This window comes from Schistocerca serialis, chromosome 1, assembly GCF_023864345.2.
Source record: "Schistocerca serialis cubense isolate TAMUIC-IGC-003099 chromosome 1, iqSchSeri2.2, whole genome shotgun sequence".
Lineage (NCBI taxonomy): Eukaryota > Metazoa > Arthropoda > Insecta > Orthoptera > Acrididae > Schistocerca > Schistocerca serialis.
In genome coordinates, this window is record NC_064638.1 from 327053512 (window position 1) to 327077034 (window position 23523).

At 45.5% G+C, this 23523-nt stretch overlaps 1 protein-coding gene across 1 annotated transcript in view; it reads left to right on the plus strand.

The window, feature by feature from the left end:
- Nucleotides 1–23523, plus strand: part of LOC126470804 (uncharacterized) — a 230408-nt gene that overhangs the window by 112094 nt on the left and 94791 nt on the right. The window contains exon 2 of the mRNA XM_050098852.1: nt 8763–9062. Within this exon, the coding sequence (XP_049954809.1) occupies nt 8763–9062 (300 nt within the window). The remainder of the gene's footprint in view (nt 1–8762; nt 9063–23523) is intronic.

Sequence of the window (23523 nt, forward strand, 5' to 3'; positions counted from 1 at the left end):
AATACTGTATTATATTTTAATGATCGTGTAATGTACTCTCCAGTTTAGTATCTAGACAACAGACTGCACTGAATTCAACTAATATATAAATTATTAAATCCGGGTATCTTACCAACGCTATTATTTATTATTAGACGAAATTAGGTTGGCGCTGCCCTTCATTTTTCTGGCATTTTTAGCACAGATAGTGGGGCAACTGACATCAGATATCTGAAATCACATAGAATACCTCGTTGTTCAGTGTGGTTTCGAGCAAACCATGTGCTCTTGGGCATAGTCACGTGCATTCGTGTTCCGTCAAAAACTATGTGAATACTAGAAGCTGATTATTTCTGGAACATTCAAAGCAATCATAGTACCACTCTCCTCCCAGCAGAGTTTATATTAATGCTGAAACATCATTCTCAAAACGAATAAAGCTGTTCGTCTAGATTAACACACACACTGAAGAGCCAAAGAAACAGGTACATCTGCCTAATGTCGTGTAGGGCCCCTGCGAGCAAGCAGAAGTGTCGCAACGCGAAGTGGCATGGACTCGACTAATGTCTGAAGTAGTGCTGGAGGGAATTAACACCACGAATTCTGCAGGGCTGTCCATAGATCCGTAAGAGTACGATGGGTGGAGAAATCTTCTGAACAGCACGTTGCAAGGCATCCCAGATATGCTCAATAGTGTTCATGTCTGGGGAGTCTAGTGGACAGCGGAAGTGTTTAAACTCAGAAGAGTGTTTCGGGAACCACTCTGTAGCAGTTCTGGGCGTGCGGGGTGTCTCAGTGTCCTGCTGGAATTGCCCACGTCCGTCGGAATGCACAGTGGGTTCAAAATGGTTCAAATGGCTCTGAGCACTATGGGACTTAACATCTATGGTCATCAGTCCCCTAGAACTTAGAACTACTTAAACCTAACTAACCTAAGGACAGCACACAACACCCAGCCATCACGAGGCAGAGAAAATCCCTGACCCCGCCGGGATCGAACCCGGGAACCCGGGCGTGGGAAGCGAGAACGCTATCGCACGACCACGAGATGCGGGCAATGCACTGTGGGCATGAATGGAAGCAGGTGATACACAGGATGCTTACGTACGTGTCACCTGTCAAGAGTTGTATCTAGACGTATCAGGGGTCTCATATCACTCTAGTTGCGGACGTCCCACATCATTATAGAGCTACATCAGCTTGAAGAGTCCCTGCTGACATGCACGGGCCATGGATACATGAGGTTGTCTCCACATCTGTACAAGTCTATCCGCTCGCTACAATTTGAAACGAGACTCGTCCGACCAGGCAACATGTTTCCAGTCATCAACAGTCCAATGTCGGTACTGACGGCCCAGGTGAGGCGTAAAGCTTGGTGTCGTGCAGTCGTCAAAGGAACACGTGTGGGCCTTCAGCTCCGAAAGCCCATATCGATATTGTTTCGTTGAATGGTTCACACGCTGACACTTGCTGATGGCCCAGCATTAAAATCTGCAGCAAATTTGCGGAAGAGATGCACTTCTGTCACGTTGAACGATTGTCTTCAGTCGTCGTTGGTCCCGTTCTTGCAGGATCTTATTCCGGCAGCAGCGATGTCGGAGATTTGGCGTTTTACCAGATTCCTGATATTCACGGTACACTTGTGAAATGGTTGTATTAGGAAATCCCCACTTCATCTCTACCCCGGAGATGCTGTGTCCCAACGCTCGTGGGCCGACTATAACACAACGTTCAAACTCACTTAAATCTTGATAACCTGCCTTTGTAGCAGCAGTAACTGATCTAACAACTGCGCCAGACACTCGTTGTCTTATTTAGGCGTTGCTGACCGCAGCGCCGTCTTCTGGCTGTTTGCATATATCTGTATTTGAATATGCTTGCCTATACCAGTTTCTTTGGCGCTTCAGTGTATAAGCACCGTGTCATTCACGAACTTGGCAATTTCTATTCCATACAAGATCAGTTATGTTGCTCAGGTGCTCCACAGTCACAGCTAGCATTATCTACGAATCCCCATTTATAGAGAGTGGCCTTGCATCTAGTGTGGCCACTTCGGAAACGGTTGAGCTTAACCCAGTCTTTCCTAGTAAAGTCGAACCCTTTTAGTGCTTTTGAGGGGTCAGTTATAAGGTGATAATTTCTGAATGAGTTCTCCCATTCCTTTTTCCAAGCGCCTGTAAGGTTGAAGCTATCCTCTCCTCTCATGTAGCTGTTATTCCGTATCAGCTTTCGTGACTTCAGTCGGTGATTTGGTAAATTTCTAATGACGTCTTGAATAGGTAGGCATTTTGCGTCATGTATTTGTGTTATTTTTTCCCACTCTTTAGTATATGCTTTTTGCCGCCTTAGCTTTCGCGGTGCTGTGTTGGCGATGACAGAGAGGCATGGAATTGGGGTAAATTTTAATGTTCCAGTTATAATATGCATGGTATCGTGGAGCTGCACGTCTATCATGTTGGTAAGGTGACTTCTCAGCCAGACAGGAGCACAGTGTCCTGTATAGACTATTGATGTTCCTGCTGTTCGTAGAGTTGATGCATCTGCACCCGTCCGCAGCTCGTGGTAGTGCGGTAGCGTTCTCGCTTCCCACGCCCGGGTTCGATTCCCGGCGGGGTCAGGGATTTTCTCTGCCTCGTGATGACTGGGTGTTGTGTGCTGTCCTTAGGTTAGTTAGGTATAAGTAGTTCTAAGTTCTAGGGGACTGATGACCATAGATGTTAAGTCCAATAGTGCTCAGAGCCAAGCCATCTGCACCCCGGGAACTACCCGCCAATTTCCTAATAATATTATTCCGTGTTTTGAGCTTCTGACCAACCTTTTTAAGGTGTTGTTTGTAGGTTAGGGGCCTGTCCGGTGTTACGCCCAAATATTAAGGATGGAAGTTGTGTTTCACCCTCTTTTGGTCAAATAACACGATCAGCCTTTCATTGGCTGCTTTATTGTTGAGGTGAAAAGCGCAGACTTCTGTCTTAGAAGGGTTTGGGTGCAGACGCCATCTTCTGTAGTATTTGTTAAGAACTTCAAGGTCAGCAGTGAGAATAATTAGTGGTGTTCACCCAAGGACGTCATGTAGGCACGTTTTCAAGGAGTTAGGTATTTTAACTGCACCATCAGAGTTCATATATTCGCTATTGAAATTTGTTACAAATAATCCATCTCCATTCGTGAAGAACAGTGATGTTCATACGCACAACACTAGAGGGAAAAATGACCTTTCCTACCCGCTATTGAAGCTGTCAGTTGCTCAAAAAGCAGTACATTATTCAGCAACAAATATCTTTGATCATTTTCCCAACAACATAAAGCATCTGTCAGGTGGCAGATAAAATTTTAAATCTAGCTTAATATCATTTCTTTTGGACAACTATTTCTACTCCATGGACGAATTTCTGTTTCAAAAATAGTAAAAAAAAAAATTGTACCTCTAAATGTAGTTGCATGTGTAGAACTAAAAATTTCAGTAATATTAATATTAGCACTATTAATGTGTGTATATATATCTTGTAATCTGACTTGTTCCACATCATATCGATAAAATAATCGGGAAAATTATCTACGGAACATGACGTAACTTAAACTAAACTAAAACTAAACTAAAACCATCCGTTAAAGTCTTTGACCCTTGTTTGAGAGATGTGCTGTGCACTGCTATAGCCAGGTCGTCAGCCCATCCGAATTTTTTACTCACTGTATAAAGCCTATCGCTGGTGTAGAGGTTGAATAGTAATGGTGCTAGAATTGAGCCTTGAGGTAGTCCATTCTTGATCTTAAAAGAGTTATTGACATCCATTCCACTTGTCACTTTAAAGCTGCGATTGGTAAACATGTTATTCAGGAGAGTCGCGAGCCGAAGGTATGGGATCGCTTTCTTCAGTTTCAACATGAGTCCACACAGCCAAACAGTATCGTAGGCAGCTGTTAAGTCTACGAATGCCACTGATGTTTTCAGTCCTCTTTGAAAGCCAGCTTCTATGTGTGATGTCAAAGCCAGTACTTGCTCGCAGCAGTTACGGTTATTGCAGAAGCCTGGCTGGAATGGTGGTATCACTTCATCTACACCCTTATGGATACTGTTGTATATGAGTCTTTCCAGCAATTTCTAGCTTACACTCAGTAACGCTGTAGCTTGGTGGATCTTTGAGTGATTTACCTGATCTGAGTTCTGCTACAGTTTGAGCTAATTTAAACTGTTGTGGGATCTTTCCGGTGTTGAGAATGTTGTTGTACAAATCTCTTAGTCAAGTTGTGCTGTTCTTTCCTAGGTGTTTGACGAATTCTGGGAAGATACCGTCCGTGTCACTGGCTTTTCTATTTTTGAGGCTCCTAATGGCTACTTTTATTTCTAACTCTGTGAAGGCGTTCGAGTAATAGCGGTGACGTTACAGATTTTTGGCCATTTCGTCTAACTCTTTCTTTACTTCAGCTGCAGCTGTTCGGTTCAGAGGAACATTTTCAGCTCTTTGTTTAACGTGCTGTGCTATCTGTGAGGCCCGTAATGTTGGTTCACTAATAGTTTTAGAAGAAGTAGAGCCTAATCTCCTTAGTAGTGACCATGCCTTCCTGCTGGAGAGCATACATTTCAGCTCTGACATTAATGTTTCCATCTTTGTTTCCGTTTTCGGTTCAATGTTTCTAGTTCTTGTTTCCCTTTTCGTTACCACCGCTCTCGCTGTTCTCTTGGTATAGCTTTTCAGTGACTTCGTCCCAGCAAGGTATATATTCCTTACGATAGCTGCGGGGTATATTTCTCTTAGTAGCATTGATTGTGACCCCAATAAATCATTGATAGTCTTCTACTCAAGGTTTGATCCATCGAATATTGTTTTCGATTTCTTTGGTATACTGCAGCTAGATTGCTTTGTTAAAGTTTCATCGTGGCTAACACATGGAGTTAACTGTGGGGAATTCTATACCCACAGTGACTAGCGTAGGCCTATGTAGACTGTTTGGGAAGTTTAATACTTTCTTTGTATGAGTTAGAGAGATGTTATTAGTGTCCTTGCTAACCATACACAAGTATGGGTTTCTGTTTGTGTTCCATCTTGCGGATCGGAAAGTTTTCAGGTCCTTGATATCGTAGCTCATATATAGATCTTCTTTTTCTATCCACTGGGCTAGTTTTTCACCGTTTTCATCAGTGTTGATGCAACCCCACTTAGTGTTACGGCTGCTTACTTCCCCTACATATATGCAAGGATGAGGGAAGGTGGGAAGCACAGAATTTACCGAGGTTGTTTTCGGTGGTTTGTAAGTTAACTTCGATGGCTATTGTTTCAACGTCATATTGTTGTTCTCCTTTAATTATTCTATAGCGAGTGAAAGCGTTCCTAATGTATATAGCTCACCCGTGGTTAGCAGATTGTATGTATGAACCGTGATTTATTTTCAAAGAATATTCTTAAGAATTTATTTTATTTACTAGCGATTCATCAAGAACATTAACACATTTAATCACACTATGTAAGCATGGAAGTAGCTGCCAGGTAGTAACTGAAGAAATCATAACCAAATTCCTTTTAACAAATGGGAATTTTATACACTCCAATATTGCGTAAAAGCATTTTTTAAAAGAAGCAGATTTAAAATTATAATCAGAAAGCACCCTCTAAATATCAAGTTACAATTTATTCAGAGGCAGAAAGAAACAAGTTTTGACTGCATAGCTTTCAGGCAGAGATTCTTGCCACTCCCTTTTGACACGGCCGTAGTTACGACCGCTCACAACAGCCTCTGAAAGACTACTGTGGTGCAAATCTGCAACACACCAGATTACTTTAAACTAAAAGTTTTAACAATTTACACAAGCACACAAACTATGCACCCCCGTAGGAGTGATGGAAATGGTACAAAACACTAAAAATTAAAATATTAACTTTGCCACCGAAGGTGCAACTTGATTTTAACTTCTAAGAAAAGTCTTATGGTGAAAGGGTGGCAACTTTATGTACTAAAAGATCATTTAAATAAAATCCCATGAAATGCTATCTTATATGAAATTCTACAGGGTTGGGCAAACAAGTTAAGATGGTCTACAGTACCCAGATACCGCCTCTCAATATCAAAACACGTTTCAGGAAGTAGGCCGTTACACTCCAAGCAATAAATTCGTTAACACACCGAATCCGACAAACATGACAGAGGCAGCTACTAACGTACAGTAATAGATAGAGAGATTACCGAACAACTCGAGCCGCAGGTTGCTCTAACCCGCCCCTACTCCACAAGGGAAAAACGGCCCACCCAATTTATAAACAACCACCTTCTCGCGGGTGAGCAAACGGAGAAGAATGGTGGGACGACCCCAAAGCAAAACGGCTGGTGACCTCACCAAGAAAACAAGTAAAATTTAACAAGAGTCAATCAAACAACATATCACAAATCACTTAACTTCTAATAAACTGCGATTTCTCGAGAAGACCTAGCGCAGCACCCCGAACTCGCTCTCCGGAACCGTCCGCTGCCAGCCGCTTCAACGGATGCAGGATGGTGCGCCGATCTCCCGTCTCACGGCGTCGCAGCTCGCACCGGCCAGACCAACTGCTGTTGCTCTCGTGTCGACCGCGAAGCCACTACCCCTCGCTATACGCCGCGGCCCACTGGACTCACGTGGCGACCTCGCATGCAGCGACGCTCAAGACGGACAAGTCATCTTGTGTCTCAGTGCGCGACCGACCAACCGATCGACCCAACCGCCAATGACCATTGCCTGAGCAAACTCGAGCAGACTGGTGGCCTAATGCGCAGACTCAGATGCAGGAAATAAGCCCCGATCGGGCGACCACTCGCTGAGTTCTCTTAGTGGCTGAGTGAAAAGACTCATTTTGCCGGCCTTAAAGGTTGATTCGGACGACAGACACACAAGCACTCCGAAAGACAGACAGACACTAACTGCCTAACAAATGCGGACGAGAGACAGACTAGCAAGCTGGGGACGAGAGACTGACCCAGACTCTCTTTGGCGAGCTCTTAGTGCCCCTTAAATGCACGTGAACAGGCTACCTTTCCCCTTTCCCACCAGAGGGAAACACCAAAGCTGCGACAGCCACAGCGGCGCCACCGCCAGAAACGGAGGGCGCTGCGGCGCGCTCTTCAAAACAGCAATTTTTACCACGACTCAATGTGTGCTATCAAATTATATGCTATGATATTAATTCTTGCTTCAGGAGCTTCCAGTGGCAGTTGAGTTTCTTGAAGAGCTATTATGTCGATGGTATTATCAGTTGCCAGTCTGCTTAGGTATTCGCATTTGTCTCTGGATATTCCTTCTACATTCATTTGCAAGATATTTAATTTGGGGCCAAAGTGCCTTGTCTATTGGCGTTTGAAATTTTTTTTTTGTTTTGTTTTCGCTGCTGCCGGTGGGGACCGTGAGAGATCGCAGATCCAGTACGGTCGTCGTTCGTGTAGACTTTTCGGGGTCTTTTTCTTGAAGGACATTGCCCGGGATGCGACATCTGGGAGGTCGTCCACACGTCGCACCCCGCCAAATTAAAGAGATTCGTGGTCATCGCAGAATTCCACATCCCAATACCAAATACACTCTTAAGACAAATAAAGGTGACACACCATGAAGGAATTATCCGAATGGGATGGGAATCAGTAGATGTTATGTACATCAGGTACATACAAACAAATGATTACAATTTTAGAAAAATTGGATGATTTGTTCAAGAGAAACAACTTCACAAATTGAACAAGTCATTAATGCTTTGGCCCACGTCTGACCCTTTTGCAAGCAGGTATTCAGCTTGGCATCAATTAATAGAATTGTTAGATGTCCTCATGTGAGATTAAGTGCCAAAGTCTGACATTTTGGTGCGTCAGATCTTCAAACTCCCGAGCTGGTAGTAGGAGGGCCCTGTCCATAATTCTCCAAACGTTCTCAGTTGTGGAGACCCTCATGGCGAAGGTAGGGTTTTGGCAAGCACAAAGAGAAGCAGTAGAAACTCTCGCCGTGTGCGAGCGGGCGTTATCTCTCTGAAATGTAAGCCCAGAATGGCTTCCCATTGAAGGGCAACAAAACGTGGGGTAGAATATCGTCGATTTACTTCCGAGAAATACCGTGCAAAGACGTGACAGGCCGAGATTCGGCCCACACGCCGCCTGCACACCCGGCGCGCATGCGGTTTGACACGCAGTGGCAGACCCTTCTTTCAACTGTAGGAGTTGCAAATGTCATTTTCTTGACGAAAACCACGGTCCATAATTGTTACTGTATTCCACCTGTTTACACAAGAACACAAAAACGCCTTTTCAATAAAAAGATATAGCCATCTCGACACTCGATGTACAAAGGACCTGAAAGGGGGAAGAACTGCCCGCACAAGGGAGACCCCGGCAATAAACCATACACTTATGACGGGCACCAAAATAAATTTCTGGTTTCGACACGTATGTTAAATTTGATTCCAAGTTTCTATCTTCATTCGTGCAGGAGGTATAAGCTCGTGAATAACGTGGGAACAGCCTGTATTAATGCCATGTTGGAGAATGACACGTCGCATCCCGACTTAGAGAGTCACGTCGCCTCCTCTCATCAACGGTTGCGGTACGAGTTGGTTGCGGCTTCCTACGCATATTTCTGCTGAATTATGCAACACCTTCCGCGCCGCACCTGGAGCTTCAAGTCTGTTTAGTCAAAAGTTTCGCTATGTGAATCACACATCCTAGAATATGTTTCAGTGTAAATTCGGGGCCTTCTTTCTTTTAGAAGGACCAGATGCAGAAATACGTGAAATTTCCATACCTGTCAGTGCAGTGTGCGCGCCTTGTTGCATCTCCAGCGGCGGGGTCACGGGCGTGTTCACCGACGGGACGTGGGCGTCGCATAATAACAAGCAGGTGCGTGTCTGCCTGCCTGCCAGCCGCCCCGCGCATCACGTATCCGACCCGGCGCCAGTTAGGAGACTGCATTTGCATAAATCCGTAATTCTGGCGCCGCGTCTGCCGGCCGCAGTCGCGGAGGAGCGCCTCGGATTAGTTCTGGGACTGCAGATCCCGAAATGCCGGCAAAAAGGGGTGACGTCACTAGCGGAAGCGGAGGCGGCGGTGGCGGCGGCGGCGGGCCACCCCCCGGGACTCCGGCGAGCCAGCGGCCATCTGTCGTCTTCCGTAGCTCAACCTCGCCCACGACGGAGATAGCTGAGTTCTGCAGGCCGTCTAAGAGGGCACCACCGCCGCCATTCATCTGTGTTATTGACTGTTCGAAAAATATTGCATTACAAGTACATCTACATCTACATATACAGGGTGTTACAAAAAGGTAGGCCAAACTTTCAGGAAACATTCCTCACACACAAAGAAAGAAAGTATGTTATGTGGACATGTGTCCGGAAACGCTTACTTTCAATGTTAGAGCTCATTTTATTACTTCTCTTCAAATCACATTAATCATGGAATGGAAACACACAGCAACAGAACGTACCAGCGTGAATTCAAACACTTGCTTACAGGAAATGTTCAAAATGTCCTCCGTTAGCGAGGCTACATGCATCCACCCTCCGTCGCATGGAATCCCTGATGCGCTGATGCAGCCCTGGAGAATGGCGTATTGTATCACAGCCGTCCACAATCCGAGCACGAAGAGTCTCTACATTTGGTACCGGGGTTGCGTAGACAAGAGCTTTCAAATTCCCCCATAAATGAAAGTCAAGAGGGTTGAGGTCAGGAAAGCGTGGAGGCCATGGAATTGGTCCGCCACTACCAATCCATCGGTCACCGAATCTGTTGTTGAGAAGCGTACGAACACTTCGACTGAAATGTGCAGGAGCTCCATCGTGCGTGAACCACATGTTGTGTCGCACTTGTAAAGGCACATGTTCTAGCATCACAATGCCTGCACAAACGTTCACAGAAAATCTGTGTTGATGACGTGATTGCACAATTGCGTGCGGATTCTCGTCAGCCCACACATGTTGATTGTGAAAATTTACAATTTGATCACGTTGGAATGAAGCCTCATTCGTTAAGAGAACATTTGCACTGAAATGAGGATTGACACATTGTTGGATGAACCATTCGCAGAAGTGTACCCGTGGAGGCCAATCAGCTGCTGATAGTGCCTGCACACGCTGTACATGGTACGGAAACAACTGGTTCTCCCGTAGCACTCTCCATACAGTGACGTGGTCAACGTTGCCTTGTACAGCACCAACTTCTCTGACGCTGACATTAGGGTTATCGTCAACTGCAAGAAGAATTGCCTTGTCCATTGCCGGTGTCCTTGTCGTTCTAGGTCTTCCCCAGTCGCGGGTCATAGGCTGGAATGTTCCGTGCTCCCTAAGACGCCGATCAATTGCTTCGAACGTCTTCCTGTCGGGACACCTTCGTTCTGGAAATCTGTCTCGATATAAACGTACCGCGCCACGGCTATTGCCCCGTGCTAATCCATACATCAAATGGGCATCTGCCAACTCCGCACTTGTAAACATTGCGCTGACTGCAAAACCACGTTCGTGATGAACACTAACCTGTTGATGCCACGTACTGATGTGTTTGATGATAGTACTGTAGAGCAATGAGTAGCATGTCAACACAAGCACCGAAGTCAACATTACCTTCCTTCATTTGGGCCAACTGGCGGTGAATCGAGGAAGTACAGTACATACTGACGAAACTAAAATTAGCTCTAACATGGAAATTAAGCGTTTCCGGACACATGTCCACAGAACATTTTTTCTTTATTTGTGTGTGAGGAATGTTTCCTGAAAGTTTGGCCGTACCTATTTGTAACACCCTGTATACTCCGCTAGCCACCAAGCGGTGTGTGGCGGAGGGCACAATTCGCGCCAAAGTTATATTTCGCCCCTCTGTTCCACTCGTGGATCGCGCGAGGGAAAAACGACTGTCTGAACGCCTCAGTACGAGCTCTTATTTCCCTTATCTTCGAATGATGATTATTACGCGATTTGAAAGTTGGTGGTAGTGATATATGCTCTACATTCTCGGTGAAGATTGGATTTCGGAATTTAGTGTGCAGCCCCTTCCGTTTAGCGCATCGTCTGTCTGCAAGTGTGTCCCACTTCAAACTATCTATGGGATATGTAACCCTCTCGCGATGGCTAAATGTACCAGTCATGAATCTTGCCGCTCTTCTTTGGACCTTCTCAATTTCTTGAATCAGACCCAACTGGTAAGGGTCCCATACAGATGAACAATACTCTAAGACTGGACGAACTAACGTATTGTAAGCTATTTCCTTTGTTGAAGGACTGCATCGCTTCAGGATTCTACCAATAAACCGCAACCTAGAGTTCGCCTTACCCGTTACTTGTGTAATCTGATCATTCCATTTGAGATCATTTCGAATGGTCACACCCAGACACTTGACTGATGTTACCGCTTCCAAAGACTGATCATTTATTTTGTACTCATACATTAATGGGGATTTTCGCTTTGTTACACGCAGTAGGTTACACTTACGAATATTGCGAGATAACTGCCAGTCATTACACCACGCATTTATTTTCTGCAAATCCTCATTGATTTGTTCACAACTTTCGTGTGATACTACTTTCCTGTAGACTACAGCATCATCGGCAAACAGTCAAAGGCCGCTGTCAATACCATCAACCAGATCGTTTTCGTAAAGCGTAAAAAGCAGAGGACCTATTACGGTGCCCTGGGGTACACCTGAAGTTACTCTTGTTTCTGTTGAAGTAACCCCGTTCAGGACGACATACTGTTCCCTGTCTGTTAGAAAGCTTTCTATCCAACCGCATCTGTCATTGGTCAGACCGTGAGCGCGCACTTTTTGTAGCAAGCGACAGTGCGGAACTGAGTCGAAAGCCTTTCGAAAGTCGAGAAATATGGCATCAACCTGGGAGCCGGTATCTAGAGCCTGTTGTATATCATGCACAAAGAGGGCCAGCTTTGTCTCGCATGACCGCTGTTTCCTAAAACTTTGCTGGTTTCTGCAGATGAGCTTCTCAGAGTCTAGAAAGGTCATTATGTCTGAACACAAAATATGTTCCATAATTCTACAACAAATCGATGTCAGTGAAATTGGCCGGTAATTATGTGCATCCGATTTTCTACCCTTTTTATAGATTGCTATGACCTGGGCCTTCTTCCAGTCCCGTGGAATTTTCCGCCGTTCCAATTATCTCTGACAGATGACGGATAAGAATGGTGCTATATTTGTAGCATAGTCAACATTAAATCTTACGGGGATACCGTCTGGGCCAGATCCTTTTCTGGCGTCTAAGGATCTTAGCTGTTTTACAATCCCAGATACACTAATCACTATGTCAGCCATCCTTTCGTTTGTTCGATAATTGAAAGGAGGAATGGTGCTGCAGTCCTCTAACGTAAATGAGTTTTTGAAAGCTAGATTTAGAATTTCGGCCTTCTGTTTATCATCATCAGTTACATTACCCGTACTGTCAGCAAGAGAAGGTATTCAATTACTTGTAGCGTTCATAGATTTTACGTACCATCAAAATTTTTTGGGGTAATTTTTAGAATCTGCAGATAAAATATTGCTTTCAAATTCGTTAAAAGCGTCTCTCATTGTCCTTCGGACAACTGCTTTCATTTCGCATAATTTCTGTTTGTCAGCGGGGCAGTGACTACGTGACAAGTACCCGTCTTTACCAGCCTTCCACCTGGTTATTTGCCGTTTACGGCCTCCCATTAAACCATTTCATTTTATTTACAGCTCAAGTGCCCGCCACCACAACAGATTGTCTGTCTGTCAGCCACGCGGAGGACCCTGGCTCCATTCACTGCACCGCCAGAGATTTTTCCTTTGTCGCACGAATTCCTCTCCTTCGCCTCAGAGTAGCACTTACAACCTACACCTTCAATTATTTGCTGGATGTATTCCAGTCTCTGTTTTCCTCTACAGTTTTTATCTTCGACAGCTCCCTATAGTACCATGAAAGTTACTCCCTCATTTCCTATCATCCTGTCCAAATGGTTCAAATGGCTCTGAGCACCATAGGACTTAACATCTGAGGTCATCAGTCCTCTAGAACTTAGAACTACTTAAACCTAACTAACCTAAGGACATCACACACATCCATGCCAGAGGCAGAATTCGAACCTGAGACCGTAGCGGTCGCGCGGTTACAGACTGCAGCGCCTAGAGCCGCTCGGCCAACTATCATCCTGTCCCTTCTTCTTGTCAATGTCTTCCATATATTCTTTTCCTCGCCGACTCTCCGGAGAACGTCCTCGTTCCTTAACTTACCAGTCTACCTAACTTTCAACACTCCAACACTCTTCCATAGCACCGTATCTCAAATGCTTCGATTCTCTTCTTTTCCGGTTTTGCCACACTGCATATTTCACTACCATACAGTGCTTGATTTATCACCAATCCTGATGTTAAGTTTCTCGCTGTTCACGTTTCTGCTACTTCTCATTACGTTCGTCTTCCGTGGATTTACTCTCAGCCCATATCGTGTACGCATTAGACTGTTCATTCCATTCAGCAGATCCTTTCATGGAGGATAGCAATGTCATCAGCGAATTTTCACATTAAATTTTAATTCCACTTTCGAATGTTTCTTTTATTTCCGCCATTGCTTCTCAAAAGTACACTCCTGGAAATGGAAAAAAGAACACATTGACACCGGTGTGTCAGACCCACCATACTTGCTCCGGACACTGCGAGAGGGCTGTACAAGCAATGATCACACGCACGGCACAGCGGACACACCAGGAACCGCGGTGTTGGCCGTCGAATGGCGCTAGCTGTGCAGCATTTGTGCACCGCCGCCGTCAGTGTCAGCCAGTTTGCTGTGGCATACGGAGCTCCTTCGCAGTCTTTAACACTGGTAGCATGCCGCGACAGCGTGGACGTGAACCGTATGTGCAGTTGACGGACTTTGAGCGAGGGCGTATAGTGGGCATGCAGGAGGCCGGGTGGACGTACCGCCGAATTGCTCAACACGTGGGGCGTGAGGTCTCCACAGTACATCGATGTTGTCGCCAGTGGTCGGCGGAAGGTGCACGTGCCCGTCGACCTGGGACCGGACCGCAGCGACGCACGGATGCACGCCAAGACCGTAGGATCCTACGCAGTGCCGTAGGGGACCGCACCGCCACTTCCCAGCAAATTAGGGACACTGTTGCTCCTGGGGTATCGGCGAGGACCATTCGCAACCGTCTCCATGAAGCTGGGCTACGGTCCCGCACACCGTTAGGCCGTCTTCCGCTCACGCCCCAACATCGTGCAGCCCGCCTCCAGTGGTGTCGCGACAGGCGTGAATGGAGGGACGAATGGAGACGTGTCGTCTTCAGCGATGAGAGTCGCTTCTGCCTTGGTGCCAATGATGGTCGTATGCGTGTTTGGCGCCGTGCAGGTGAGCGCCACAATCAGGACTGCATACGACCAAGGCACACAGGGCCAACACCCGGCATCATGGTGTGGGGAGCGATCTCCTACACTGGCCGTACACCACTGGTGATCGTCGAGGGGACACTGAATAGTGCACGGTACATCCAAACCGTCATGGAGCCCATCGTTCTACCATTCCTAGACCGGCAAGGGAACTTGCTGTTCCAACAGGACAATGCACGTCCGCATGTATCCCGTGCCACCCAACGTGCTCTAGAAGGTGTAAGTCAACTACCCTGGCCAGCAAGATCTCCGGATCTGTCCCCCATCGAGCATGTTTGGGACTGGATGAAGCGTCGTCTCACGCCATCTGCACGTCCAGCACGAACGCCGGTCCAACTGAGGCGCCAGGTGGAAATGGCATGGCAAGCCGTTCCACAGGACTACATCCAGCATCTCTACGATCGTCTCCATGGGAGAATAGCAGCCTGCATTGCTGCGAAAGGTGGATATACACTGTACTAGTGCCGACATTGTGCATGCTCTGTTGCCTGTGTCTATGTGCCTGTGGTTCTGTCAGTGTGATCATGTGATGTATCTGACCCCAGGAATGTGTCAATAAAGTTTCCCCTTCCTGGGACAATGAATTCACGGTGTTCTTATTTCAATTTCCAGGAGTGTATAATTGAACAGCAGTAGTGGAAGATCACATCCCCGCTCTGAGCACTAGGGGACTTTACATCTGAGGTCATCAGTCCTCTAGAACTTAGAACTACTTAAACCTAACTAACCTAAGAACATCACACATATCCATGCCCGAGGCAGGACTCGAACCTGCTACCGTAGCAGTCACGCTGTTCCGGACTGAAGCGCCTAGAACCGCTCGGCCACCGCGCCCGGCCACATCCCCGTCTTACACCTTTTTTAATGCGAGTGCTTCACTCTTGAGCTTCCAGTCTGATACAATGAAGCGCCGAAAAACAGGTATAGGCAAGCGTATTCAATTACAGAGATATGTAAATAGGCAGAATACGGCGCCTGTATAACACAAGTGTCTGGCGCAGTTGTTAGATCGGTTACTACTGCTACAATGGCAGGTTATCAAGATGTAAGTGGGTTTGAAAGTGGTGTTACAGTCGACGCACGAGCGATGGGACACAGCATCTCCGAGGTAGCGATGATGTGAGGATTTTCCCATAAGACCATTTTACGAGTGACCGTGAATATCAGGAATCCGGTAAAACATTAAATCTCCAACATCGCAGCGGCCGGAAAAAGACCCTGCAAGAATGGGACCAACGATGACTGAAGGGAATCGTTCAACGTGACAGAAGTGTAGCCCTTCCGCAAATTGCTGCAGATTTCAATGCTGGGCCATGAACAAGTATCAGCGTCCGAACCATTCAACGAAAACAGAAATGACCATTATTAAGCACAAACTGGGATGCCTTGCAACGTGCAGTTCAGAAGAGATCTCCAACCCCTCGTACTTTTACGGATTTATGGACAGCTCTGCAAGGTTCATTGTGTCAGTTCCCTACAGCACTACTTCAGACATTAGTCGAGTCCATGCCGCGTCATGTTGCGGCACCTCTGCATGCTCGCGGGTGCCCTACACTATGTTAGGCACGTGTACCAGTTTCTTTGGCTTTTCACTGTAGTTCCCACTTGGAGACTTACACACAAGGAAACGTAAATTATCTCCGCAGCCCCTGGTGGGCCCACCGGTACCGACCGACCGCTGTGTCGTCGTCCGCCTATGGCGTCATTCGGTGCGCTATGAATGGACGTGGGTTGAGCCTGTTCGTTGTCAATTTCGTGACCTGGATCCGCTACAACTTGGACAAATAACTCTTCAATTGGCATCACAAAGCTGAATGCTCTCAGCTCCAGTCCTCTGACTAAAGACAAATCCTTGGCAGTACCAGCAATAGAACCTGGGTTCGCTCTCACCAATCAGCTACGAAGGCGGACACTTACCGACGCAGTACCACTGTTAACATACATATCAGCTACTGGTGCTAAGGCCTCAAAGGTTAAGCATTTGAGTTATTTAGACCAAAACTGTTGAAAAGATATGCCTATTTGATTACCTTTTAGTACGACCAGATGTCATCACATCAGACACAGGTATTTCGACGAGGTAATTCTGTTCCTCTGTAGCACGTCACAGTGCGTAGCAGATTCTATGTAGTATTCCTGTGTATTTTTTTTCTCAGTAGTGGTCGACACTTAGGTATTTATCTGTATGGACCTGCATTGCTAACTAAATAAGATCTGGACAGTGTTCTCTACTAGTTTCTCAACAGTCAGTCTCTCCCCTCAAATAATTATTGTAATTTACTCCTATTTAGCAGTACTGCTCGCCTATACTATATAATTGGTTTCGATCTCGCAGCAGTTATCAGATATATTTGATAATATTGTTACCTACATAACTCATAATCACTCCCCTTTGCACGTACAAATATTTGGTAAGTTCTTGCTCCATCAAACCCATACGGAAAAATTAGCAATAGTAAGGCCAAATCAGGACACCAAATGATGAATCAAACATAAAGTGCCACGTAACGATTAACTATACAGAATCGTCATAGAATTTTTACCACAGAGAGTCGAGGCTATCTGCAACAAGTACTTGGCATTCGACAGTCCTGAACGACTGATGGTAAGGAAATTTCAACCTGCAACAATCATTCAGAACATGCTAGGAATTTTCGAGAGATAAGCCAATCATTTTGTGGAGAATGTCACATTTGTAGCGAAGCTGGAAGCAGAAATTTCGAGCATGTCCTGTAGAACTTTGATACTTAAAATACAGGTGTTTATAATTTGTTACCTCTGTTGGATTCCAACAGTGCCTTAGATTACAGTAAATGATTTACGTGTTAGAAAAGGACATCGTTCATTATCGTACATAAACAAATATTTTTAAAAAATAGCCTTCAGATTTCATCATTAAAAGCGTTGCAACTTATACCATTACATGTCTATCGTCATACCACAGCGTTGTTTCTGTCGTGCCGTTCATTATTATGTTATATTAGTGGATTTGAGGTGACTCTAGCGTATATGAGTAAACAGTTGGTTGATTTGAGGGGAGTTAACAGTCAGGCTTTAACCACTTTCACTGCTGTGGGTAGGAATTTAAAATTTGGGTTGCTTTGACCCTTACGAATAAACAGTTATTTTGAGCTAATTTAATCAGTAACTTCAGCGTAACAGCTATTATCTAAAAACGTCAAGTTACCTGCACACACCTTCGCCCGCTCGTCGGTCACTAGATGCTGGTGTACACTGTTAGCTCGATGTCGGTGGATTTGCGACATGTGGTTAGCTGGCTTACGTTACTCTAGCTGACGTCCCTTACACTGTTGTAATCAAACCACGGTTTTCCTGCATTCTGCATACTATTCAAGCTAGTACTCCGATCAGTATACAACCATTAGTCGTATGAAGAAAGATACAAGCGTTTCTTAAAAGATTTTACTCTGCATGTTTCTTGCATTGTGGCAAAAATGACACATTCCGGTGGCGGCAATATATTATTTTGGTGGCTAAAGCCCCATGGAACGTAGACATTCTGAAGTGTTTGCTGGAGAAGCCCGAGCAAAACACTGGCCTGAGCCCCAAACACTATCTATGGTTGAAAGCGAAGTGTCTGATACGCTTCGTATCAGATATGCTGTAAACCTACTATTCACCGTATTTCAAGAGCAATGGAAAAAATTACTCTTTTGTATCAGAATACTTTCCAGAGATTAAATATTGTCGTCGTATCACGGTAACTGATTCTTCCGTCGGCTTTTGGTAAAGCAACATAATTACACGTGAAAAGCACAATAGAGTGTGTAGTATCCTGGCCACTCGTCTAATATAGGGCGCCTAGGAAGCTGTTTTCTTGGATCGCTAGGCAACAATTCTACCAAATCGTATTAGTGGAGTTTATTACAGTAAGTTAAATTGACAGTATTTAATTCTGTGTGTTCGCAAAGATGAGTCACAAACAAATGGCGACATGCAAATAATCAATGTCCTTCGGTATATACAATTTCAGTGCAAGCAAATAACACAGTTCATAAGTCACTGCTGTAGCGTTCATAGAGAATAAATATCTATGGAGTGAGCATACCCCACTGCGCATGTTCTCAACATCAAACCGGTCTAGTCACGTGTAGTAGGACGTCGCTACTTGTCTGCAAATTGTGATACCAGCAAAACTTTAATATTAGACGTATTTACCTGTTTTTACATGCGGTTCTACACATTTTAATAGTAATAACAGCCATGGTGCAGTATTGTTGTTGCTACGGATGTAAAGAGAAGTACGTGAAAGGAGGACCAGATACTTTTCATAGGTATGTACAACAAATCTCTAATAGTGAATATCATATTGGTTTGAGGTGCTTTATAGGTTTAAAAACATCGAGACGCGGTATTATACTAATGTTTTGTATTGTACAGCAGATTTCTGCTCTTTCATTGCTACAAATGCGATTTTTTTCCCCTTTCTGCGATGCATTGGCCCCCATTACAGTATCCTGATTGTGATAAGTTTTGTTTGTCAATCACGCAGAGACGCAGCAACTAGGCTCGCTGAACATGAAGGCAGCAGAAGCTAACAAAATTAGGAGTCCCCATTTCCTGAGCATGTACTGAGTGTGAGCCATAGCTACCAGGCACAGTCACACTCCCTCCATTTAGCAAACAGTGGCCAAAGACTCAACCTGTCGTGAGTCCTGGACATCAACAAACTTCTGACCAACAGTCCTGATTCAATACTGGATGACCAAACACAGCTCAGTACTTCCCTCCTATAAACTTCTTTTAAACCTCACTGTTCTCCAATACTTCCCACACTCTCTGTTCCTTTCTATTCGTTCATTTGCCTGTATTTATTTCTTTTTTTGTGATTGCCTTCGTGCTTCGTATAATCTATTATTATAAATACAATAATCTATTTTTTTATGTCTTCAAAGATCAAATTTCTGTTGGTCATACTCATTTCTATCCGTTGAAGCCATTTAAGTCACGGTCTTCTTCTGTCTTTCTGTTTGTCGCTTTGTCTCCAAACATTTTTTTGGGTATTCTTTCTTGTCCCATTCTCATTAAGAATTTAATTCACAAAAGTTGTTTGCGTTCTATTGCATTCATTATGGTATATTTCTTGTATGTTATTCCTCGTATATACTCTTTTATTCATGTTCAATATGCGCGATACCTGAAGCTCATCTTATGGAGTCCATTTCTAGACTTTCAATCTTCTTGCATTTCTTCTTCATAATCTTCCAGCATTCTGATCGATGATTGGAACTGGCTCAAAGAAGATTTTTTTTTTCCATGTTGATATTGCTCTTCATTTGGAGCTCAGTCTTTTTGTCAAGTCATCTCTACACTGACTGCTACCCTTTGCCTGTGGCTTCACCCACATATGCTTTTGACACAATGTTGCCCATATCTCGTTCCCCCTCTCTGTTTCCACTTCTTATTCCAGCACTCTGCCTGCCTCATACTCCCATCTCTATCTCCTCGTTCCCAGTCTCTCTCTTAACCTCCCCTTTCTCCCTCTCTCTGTGCATCTCCTCTTCCCCCTCTCACTGAACATCTCCTCTTCCCCTCTCTCTTTTGATCCCCTACTCTCCCCTCTCTCTGCCCATCTACTCCATCTCTCCTCTGTGGTGCTCACCTTCTGCCCCTCCCACACTCTAGTGTCTACTCCTTCTCCATTCTCTGTCCTTCCCCTCCGCCCCATCTCTCTGTCACTACCCTCATTTCCCCTTCCCCCATCCATCTCCTCCTGACTCCCTCTCTCACTATCCATCCCTCCACCGTGGCTCGCTACAAACACAGTATGCCTCTCACACAGGGCAGCCTACATGTCAGGGGCTGGAAAAACCGTTTCTTACCCATGAGTTACAGGCCACCGTAAAAGCAAGTCATTAAGACAGGCCGATAGTACTCTAACAAAGCATTCCTGTTTGTAGGGAAGCTTACATGTTGGTGGCTGGGAAACAGTTTCTTGAACCTGACATGTAAGTAAATTGATCAGGCGGTCTAAACATGTCCTACATAGTATGTCTGTCATAGAGGATAGCCTATATGCCAGAGGCTGGGAAAACTGTTTTTGCCCTATCTCCACTTCGATTTGGGCCAGGAGGTTATAAACCCTACAGTACTGACACTTGTGAGAACTGCTGTTTCTGTGCAAAATTTGGTTGAAATCAGTCTAGCGGTTTAAGAGAAGAGCCTGGATGTTCACACATGCCTACTCCGTACTTCATATATATAACAGATATTCCCTAGGTATTTTTTAACTTTCACTATTATCAATGGTCACATTGTCTGCTACTTCAAGAGACTGCATTCCTGTCATTAAGTATTCTGTCTTCTTCATGTTCATCTCCAGTCCCCATTTGCTATAGTCCTCTATTAATTTTCTCACCATATAGGACATTTTTTCATCAGTCGCAAGACCATGTGATCATTTGCGATTAAGAGGGTATACACAATGTGGTGTTCTGAATGAATTACTACTTTATTGCATTTATTTGTCCAGTTCTACACGGCGATTTGTAGATATAGATACACTGATGTCAGGAAGGAAATCTGGACACCACCTGCCACTAACAGGATGAAAAGCCACATAACAATGCCGTCCCATAGAGAAATGGAATGTGGCCTGGAGGGGAAGAAGAAGATTTTGTCGTGATTTTCAGGAGAAAAAGAGTAAAAACAGCAGCTCAAAGGGTAATTTCGTACTTCTGCAGTCTTCAGTTCTTCATCGCCAACACAATCAAAACGTAAGGACTGGATAAAATTTTAGCTATGGGTCACTACGAAGACTTTTATTAGCAGCACTTTTGCTTTTATTCGCGAACTTGCTTTATTAGAGGAGTCACAGTGGAGCACTTTTGTGCAAAGGTAGAAAGATTGCAAGATAAGTATATCTCCGTAGATATCATGTGCAGGACCGTGTCTATTAAATAGAGACAGATACGCCTTTATGAGGAGCACAGAGAGAATTGCACTTTACCAGGTTTATGATCCGACATAAAGTTGACTTATTTTCTTTGGAGCTGAAGGGCAGCGGCAGAGCGGAGGGAGGGATGGCGCCATATTTCAGCGCGTTATCTCCACGTGGCGTCCGTTTTAATTAATAGCTGGAGCGCGGGCCGCGGCGCTGGCTGCGTTCTGCTCACGGCAGCTAGCGATAGGGCATGACAGGCGCGGCTGCGGCGGCAGCGGCGGCGGCCAGCGCTGCGTTTGACGCGGCCTCGTCTGGGCGTCGCACTGGACCGCACAGCGGGCAGGTCAGCTGCCTCGCTGGAAACCGCACATTAATTACGCTTACCGTGTCTCCTGGCAATACACTGCTGGAAAAAAATTAGTACGCCGTTTCAGAGGTTTCCAGTTCACTCAAGAGTTACTGTTGCAACAGTGCATGTGGAGCACGCGAATTACTACACTTACAGGCCAACAGAACAAGAGGTTCGAAGGCACCAAGTATCGACCCCTGCTGAAACAACGATGCTAGTACAAAGTGCAGCCTTCTCGGACGGCAATGCAGGCGCTAACTCTGGCGTCCGGTCAATCGTATAGATGGCGCCTACTGTCCTGGAACACGTTATGTCACTCCTGCTCCACCTGTCACGTGCGACCGTTGTGGCCGAGCTGTTCCAGGCGCTGCAGTCCGGAACCGTGCTGCTTCTACGATCGCAGGTTCGAACTCTGGCATCCAATCGATCATGCAGATGGCGACCCTGTCCTGGAACAAGTTATGTCACTCCTGATCCACCTGTCACGTGCCGGCCGCTCTGGCCGAGCGGTTCTAGGCGCATCAGTCCAGATGCTGCTGCTACAGTTGCAGGTTCGACACCTGCCTCGGGCATGGATGTATGTGATGTCCTCAGGTCAGTTAGGTTTAAGTAGTTTTCAGTCTAGGGGACTGATGTCCTCAGATGTTAAGTCCCATAGTGCTTAGAGCCATTTGAAACATTTTGAACCCGTCACATATTTCTGTAAGAGATGTTGGTTGACATTCGCACGTGTCACTTGTCGTCTGGTCATATCCTGCACGTGCTCGGCTGGAGACAAGTCCAGAGATCATGGAAGTTGCTGCACATCTTGCAGAGCACGCTGAGTTTCATGGGCAGTGTGTGGGCGAGCAATATCGTGTTGGAAGAGCGCATCAGCTTCCTGTTGGCAGAACGGAAGAAGAACGAGTCTAACTGAGCCGTGGCGGCTCATATCGATAGTGCCACTCTGGTGGTTTATCTTTCCTGCCACGGTCAGGGCTGTAAGCAGCGCCCTCTGGTGCCTACGCGAGGAGTAACGAGCCGAGGTCCTGTGGGGGGTGTGCTCCGGGACGAGGGGGAAGACGGTTGTCGGATAGCGCAGTGAGTGTGGGACCGAACCTATTGCATTGAGTTATACAAGTTGGCTCGGAACGGAAAGCGCCGTAGCAAACAGCGGGAAGCGGGCGTCCTGTAAATTGTGTGAAGGAGTAACGATTTTTGCATTGGATGTCCCAGTGGTTCCCAAGAGTTGCGGTGGCTGCTTTCGGAGAAGAGAATTGGTAAGAGCTTGTGTCTACGCTGTTTTCCGTACGATGTTGCTGCCTGCCGTTATAAACGGGTGAAAATCAGGCGCTTGTATTGACTATACGGGAACTGGTGATGTAAAATTACATTTGTGATTGAGTCTGACTTGTACTGTGACAATTTAGAGGCGAAAACTGTGGTGGTTTCATTAGGCCTGGTTCTTTGCTGTGCAACTAAGGGAGTCAGTTATTTGGGGTAACTGAGGGAGTCTAAGTGATACGTTCTTCACGTTTTGTCTATGGCTTTGCAAATCGAAATCGTTGGGGAGTACACGTGTGAGTAATTTGCTATTGTATTGATGGTTATGTTGTGAAGACTGTTCTCTGGTGTGTTAAATCACGCGCTGATTTGTAGCCAATCTAAGCAGAAGTTACCATTGCTACTTGCTTATGTGCTACTGTCCTTATGATTGGCGTTGCTTGTCTTTTGATTGTGGGTGTGCTCACGTTTAGAAAAAAAATTACGGCTACTATTCATAAGGGTTGTCTAGTAAGGAAATTGCTTAAGCTTTTATCACATGCTGGTCTGTTTGCCCATCACATTGGCTTTCTATGCAGTAACTGAAGGAATGTGTATGGTGGTTCAAGATTGTAGGCTGACAAGTATTTGAACTGGGGTTGAGGTTAACGGCGAGATCAGCATCCCGCAAACCCGCACGCT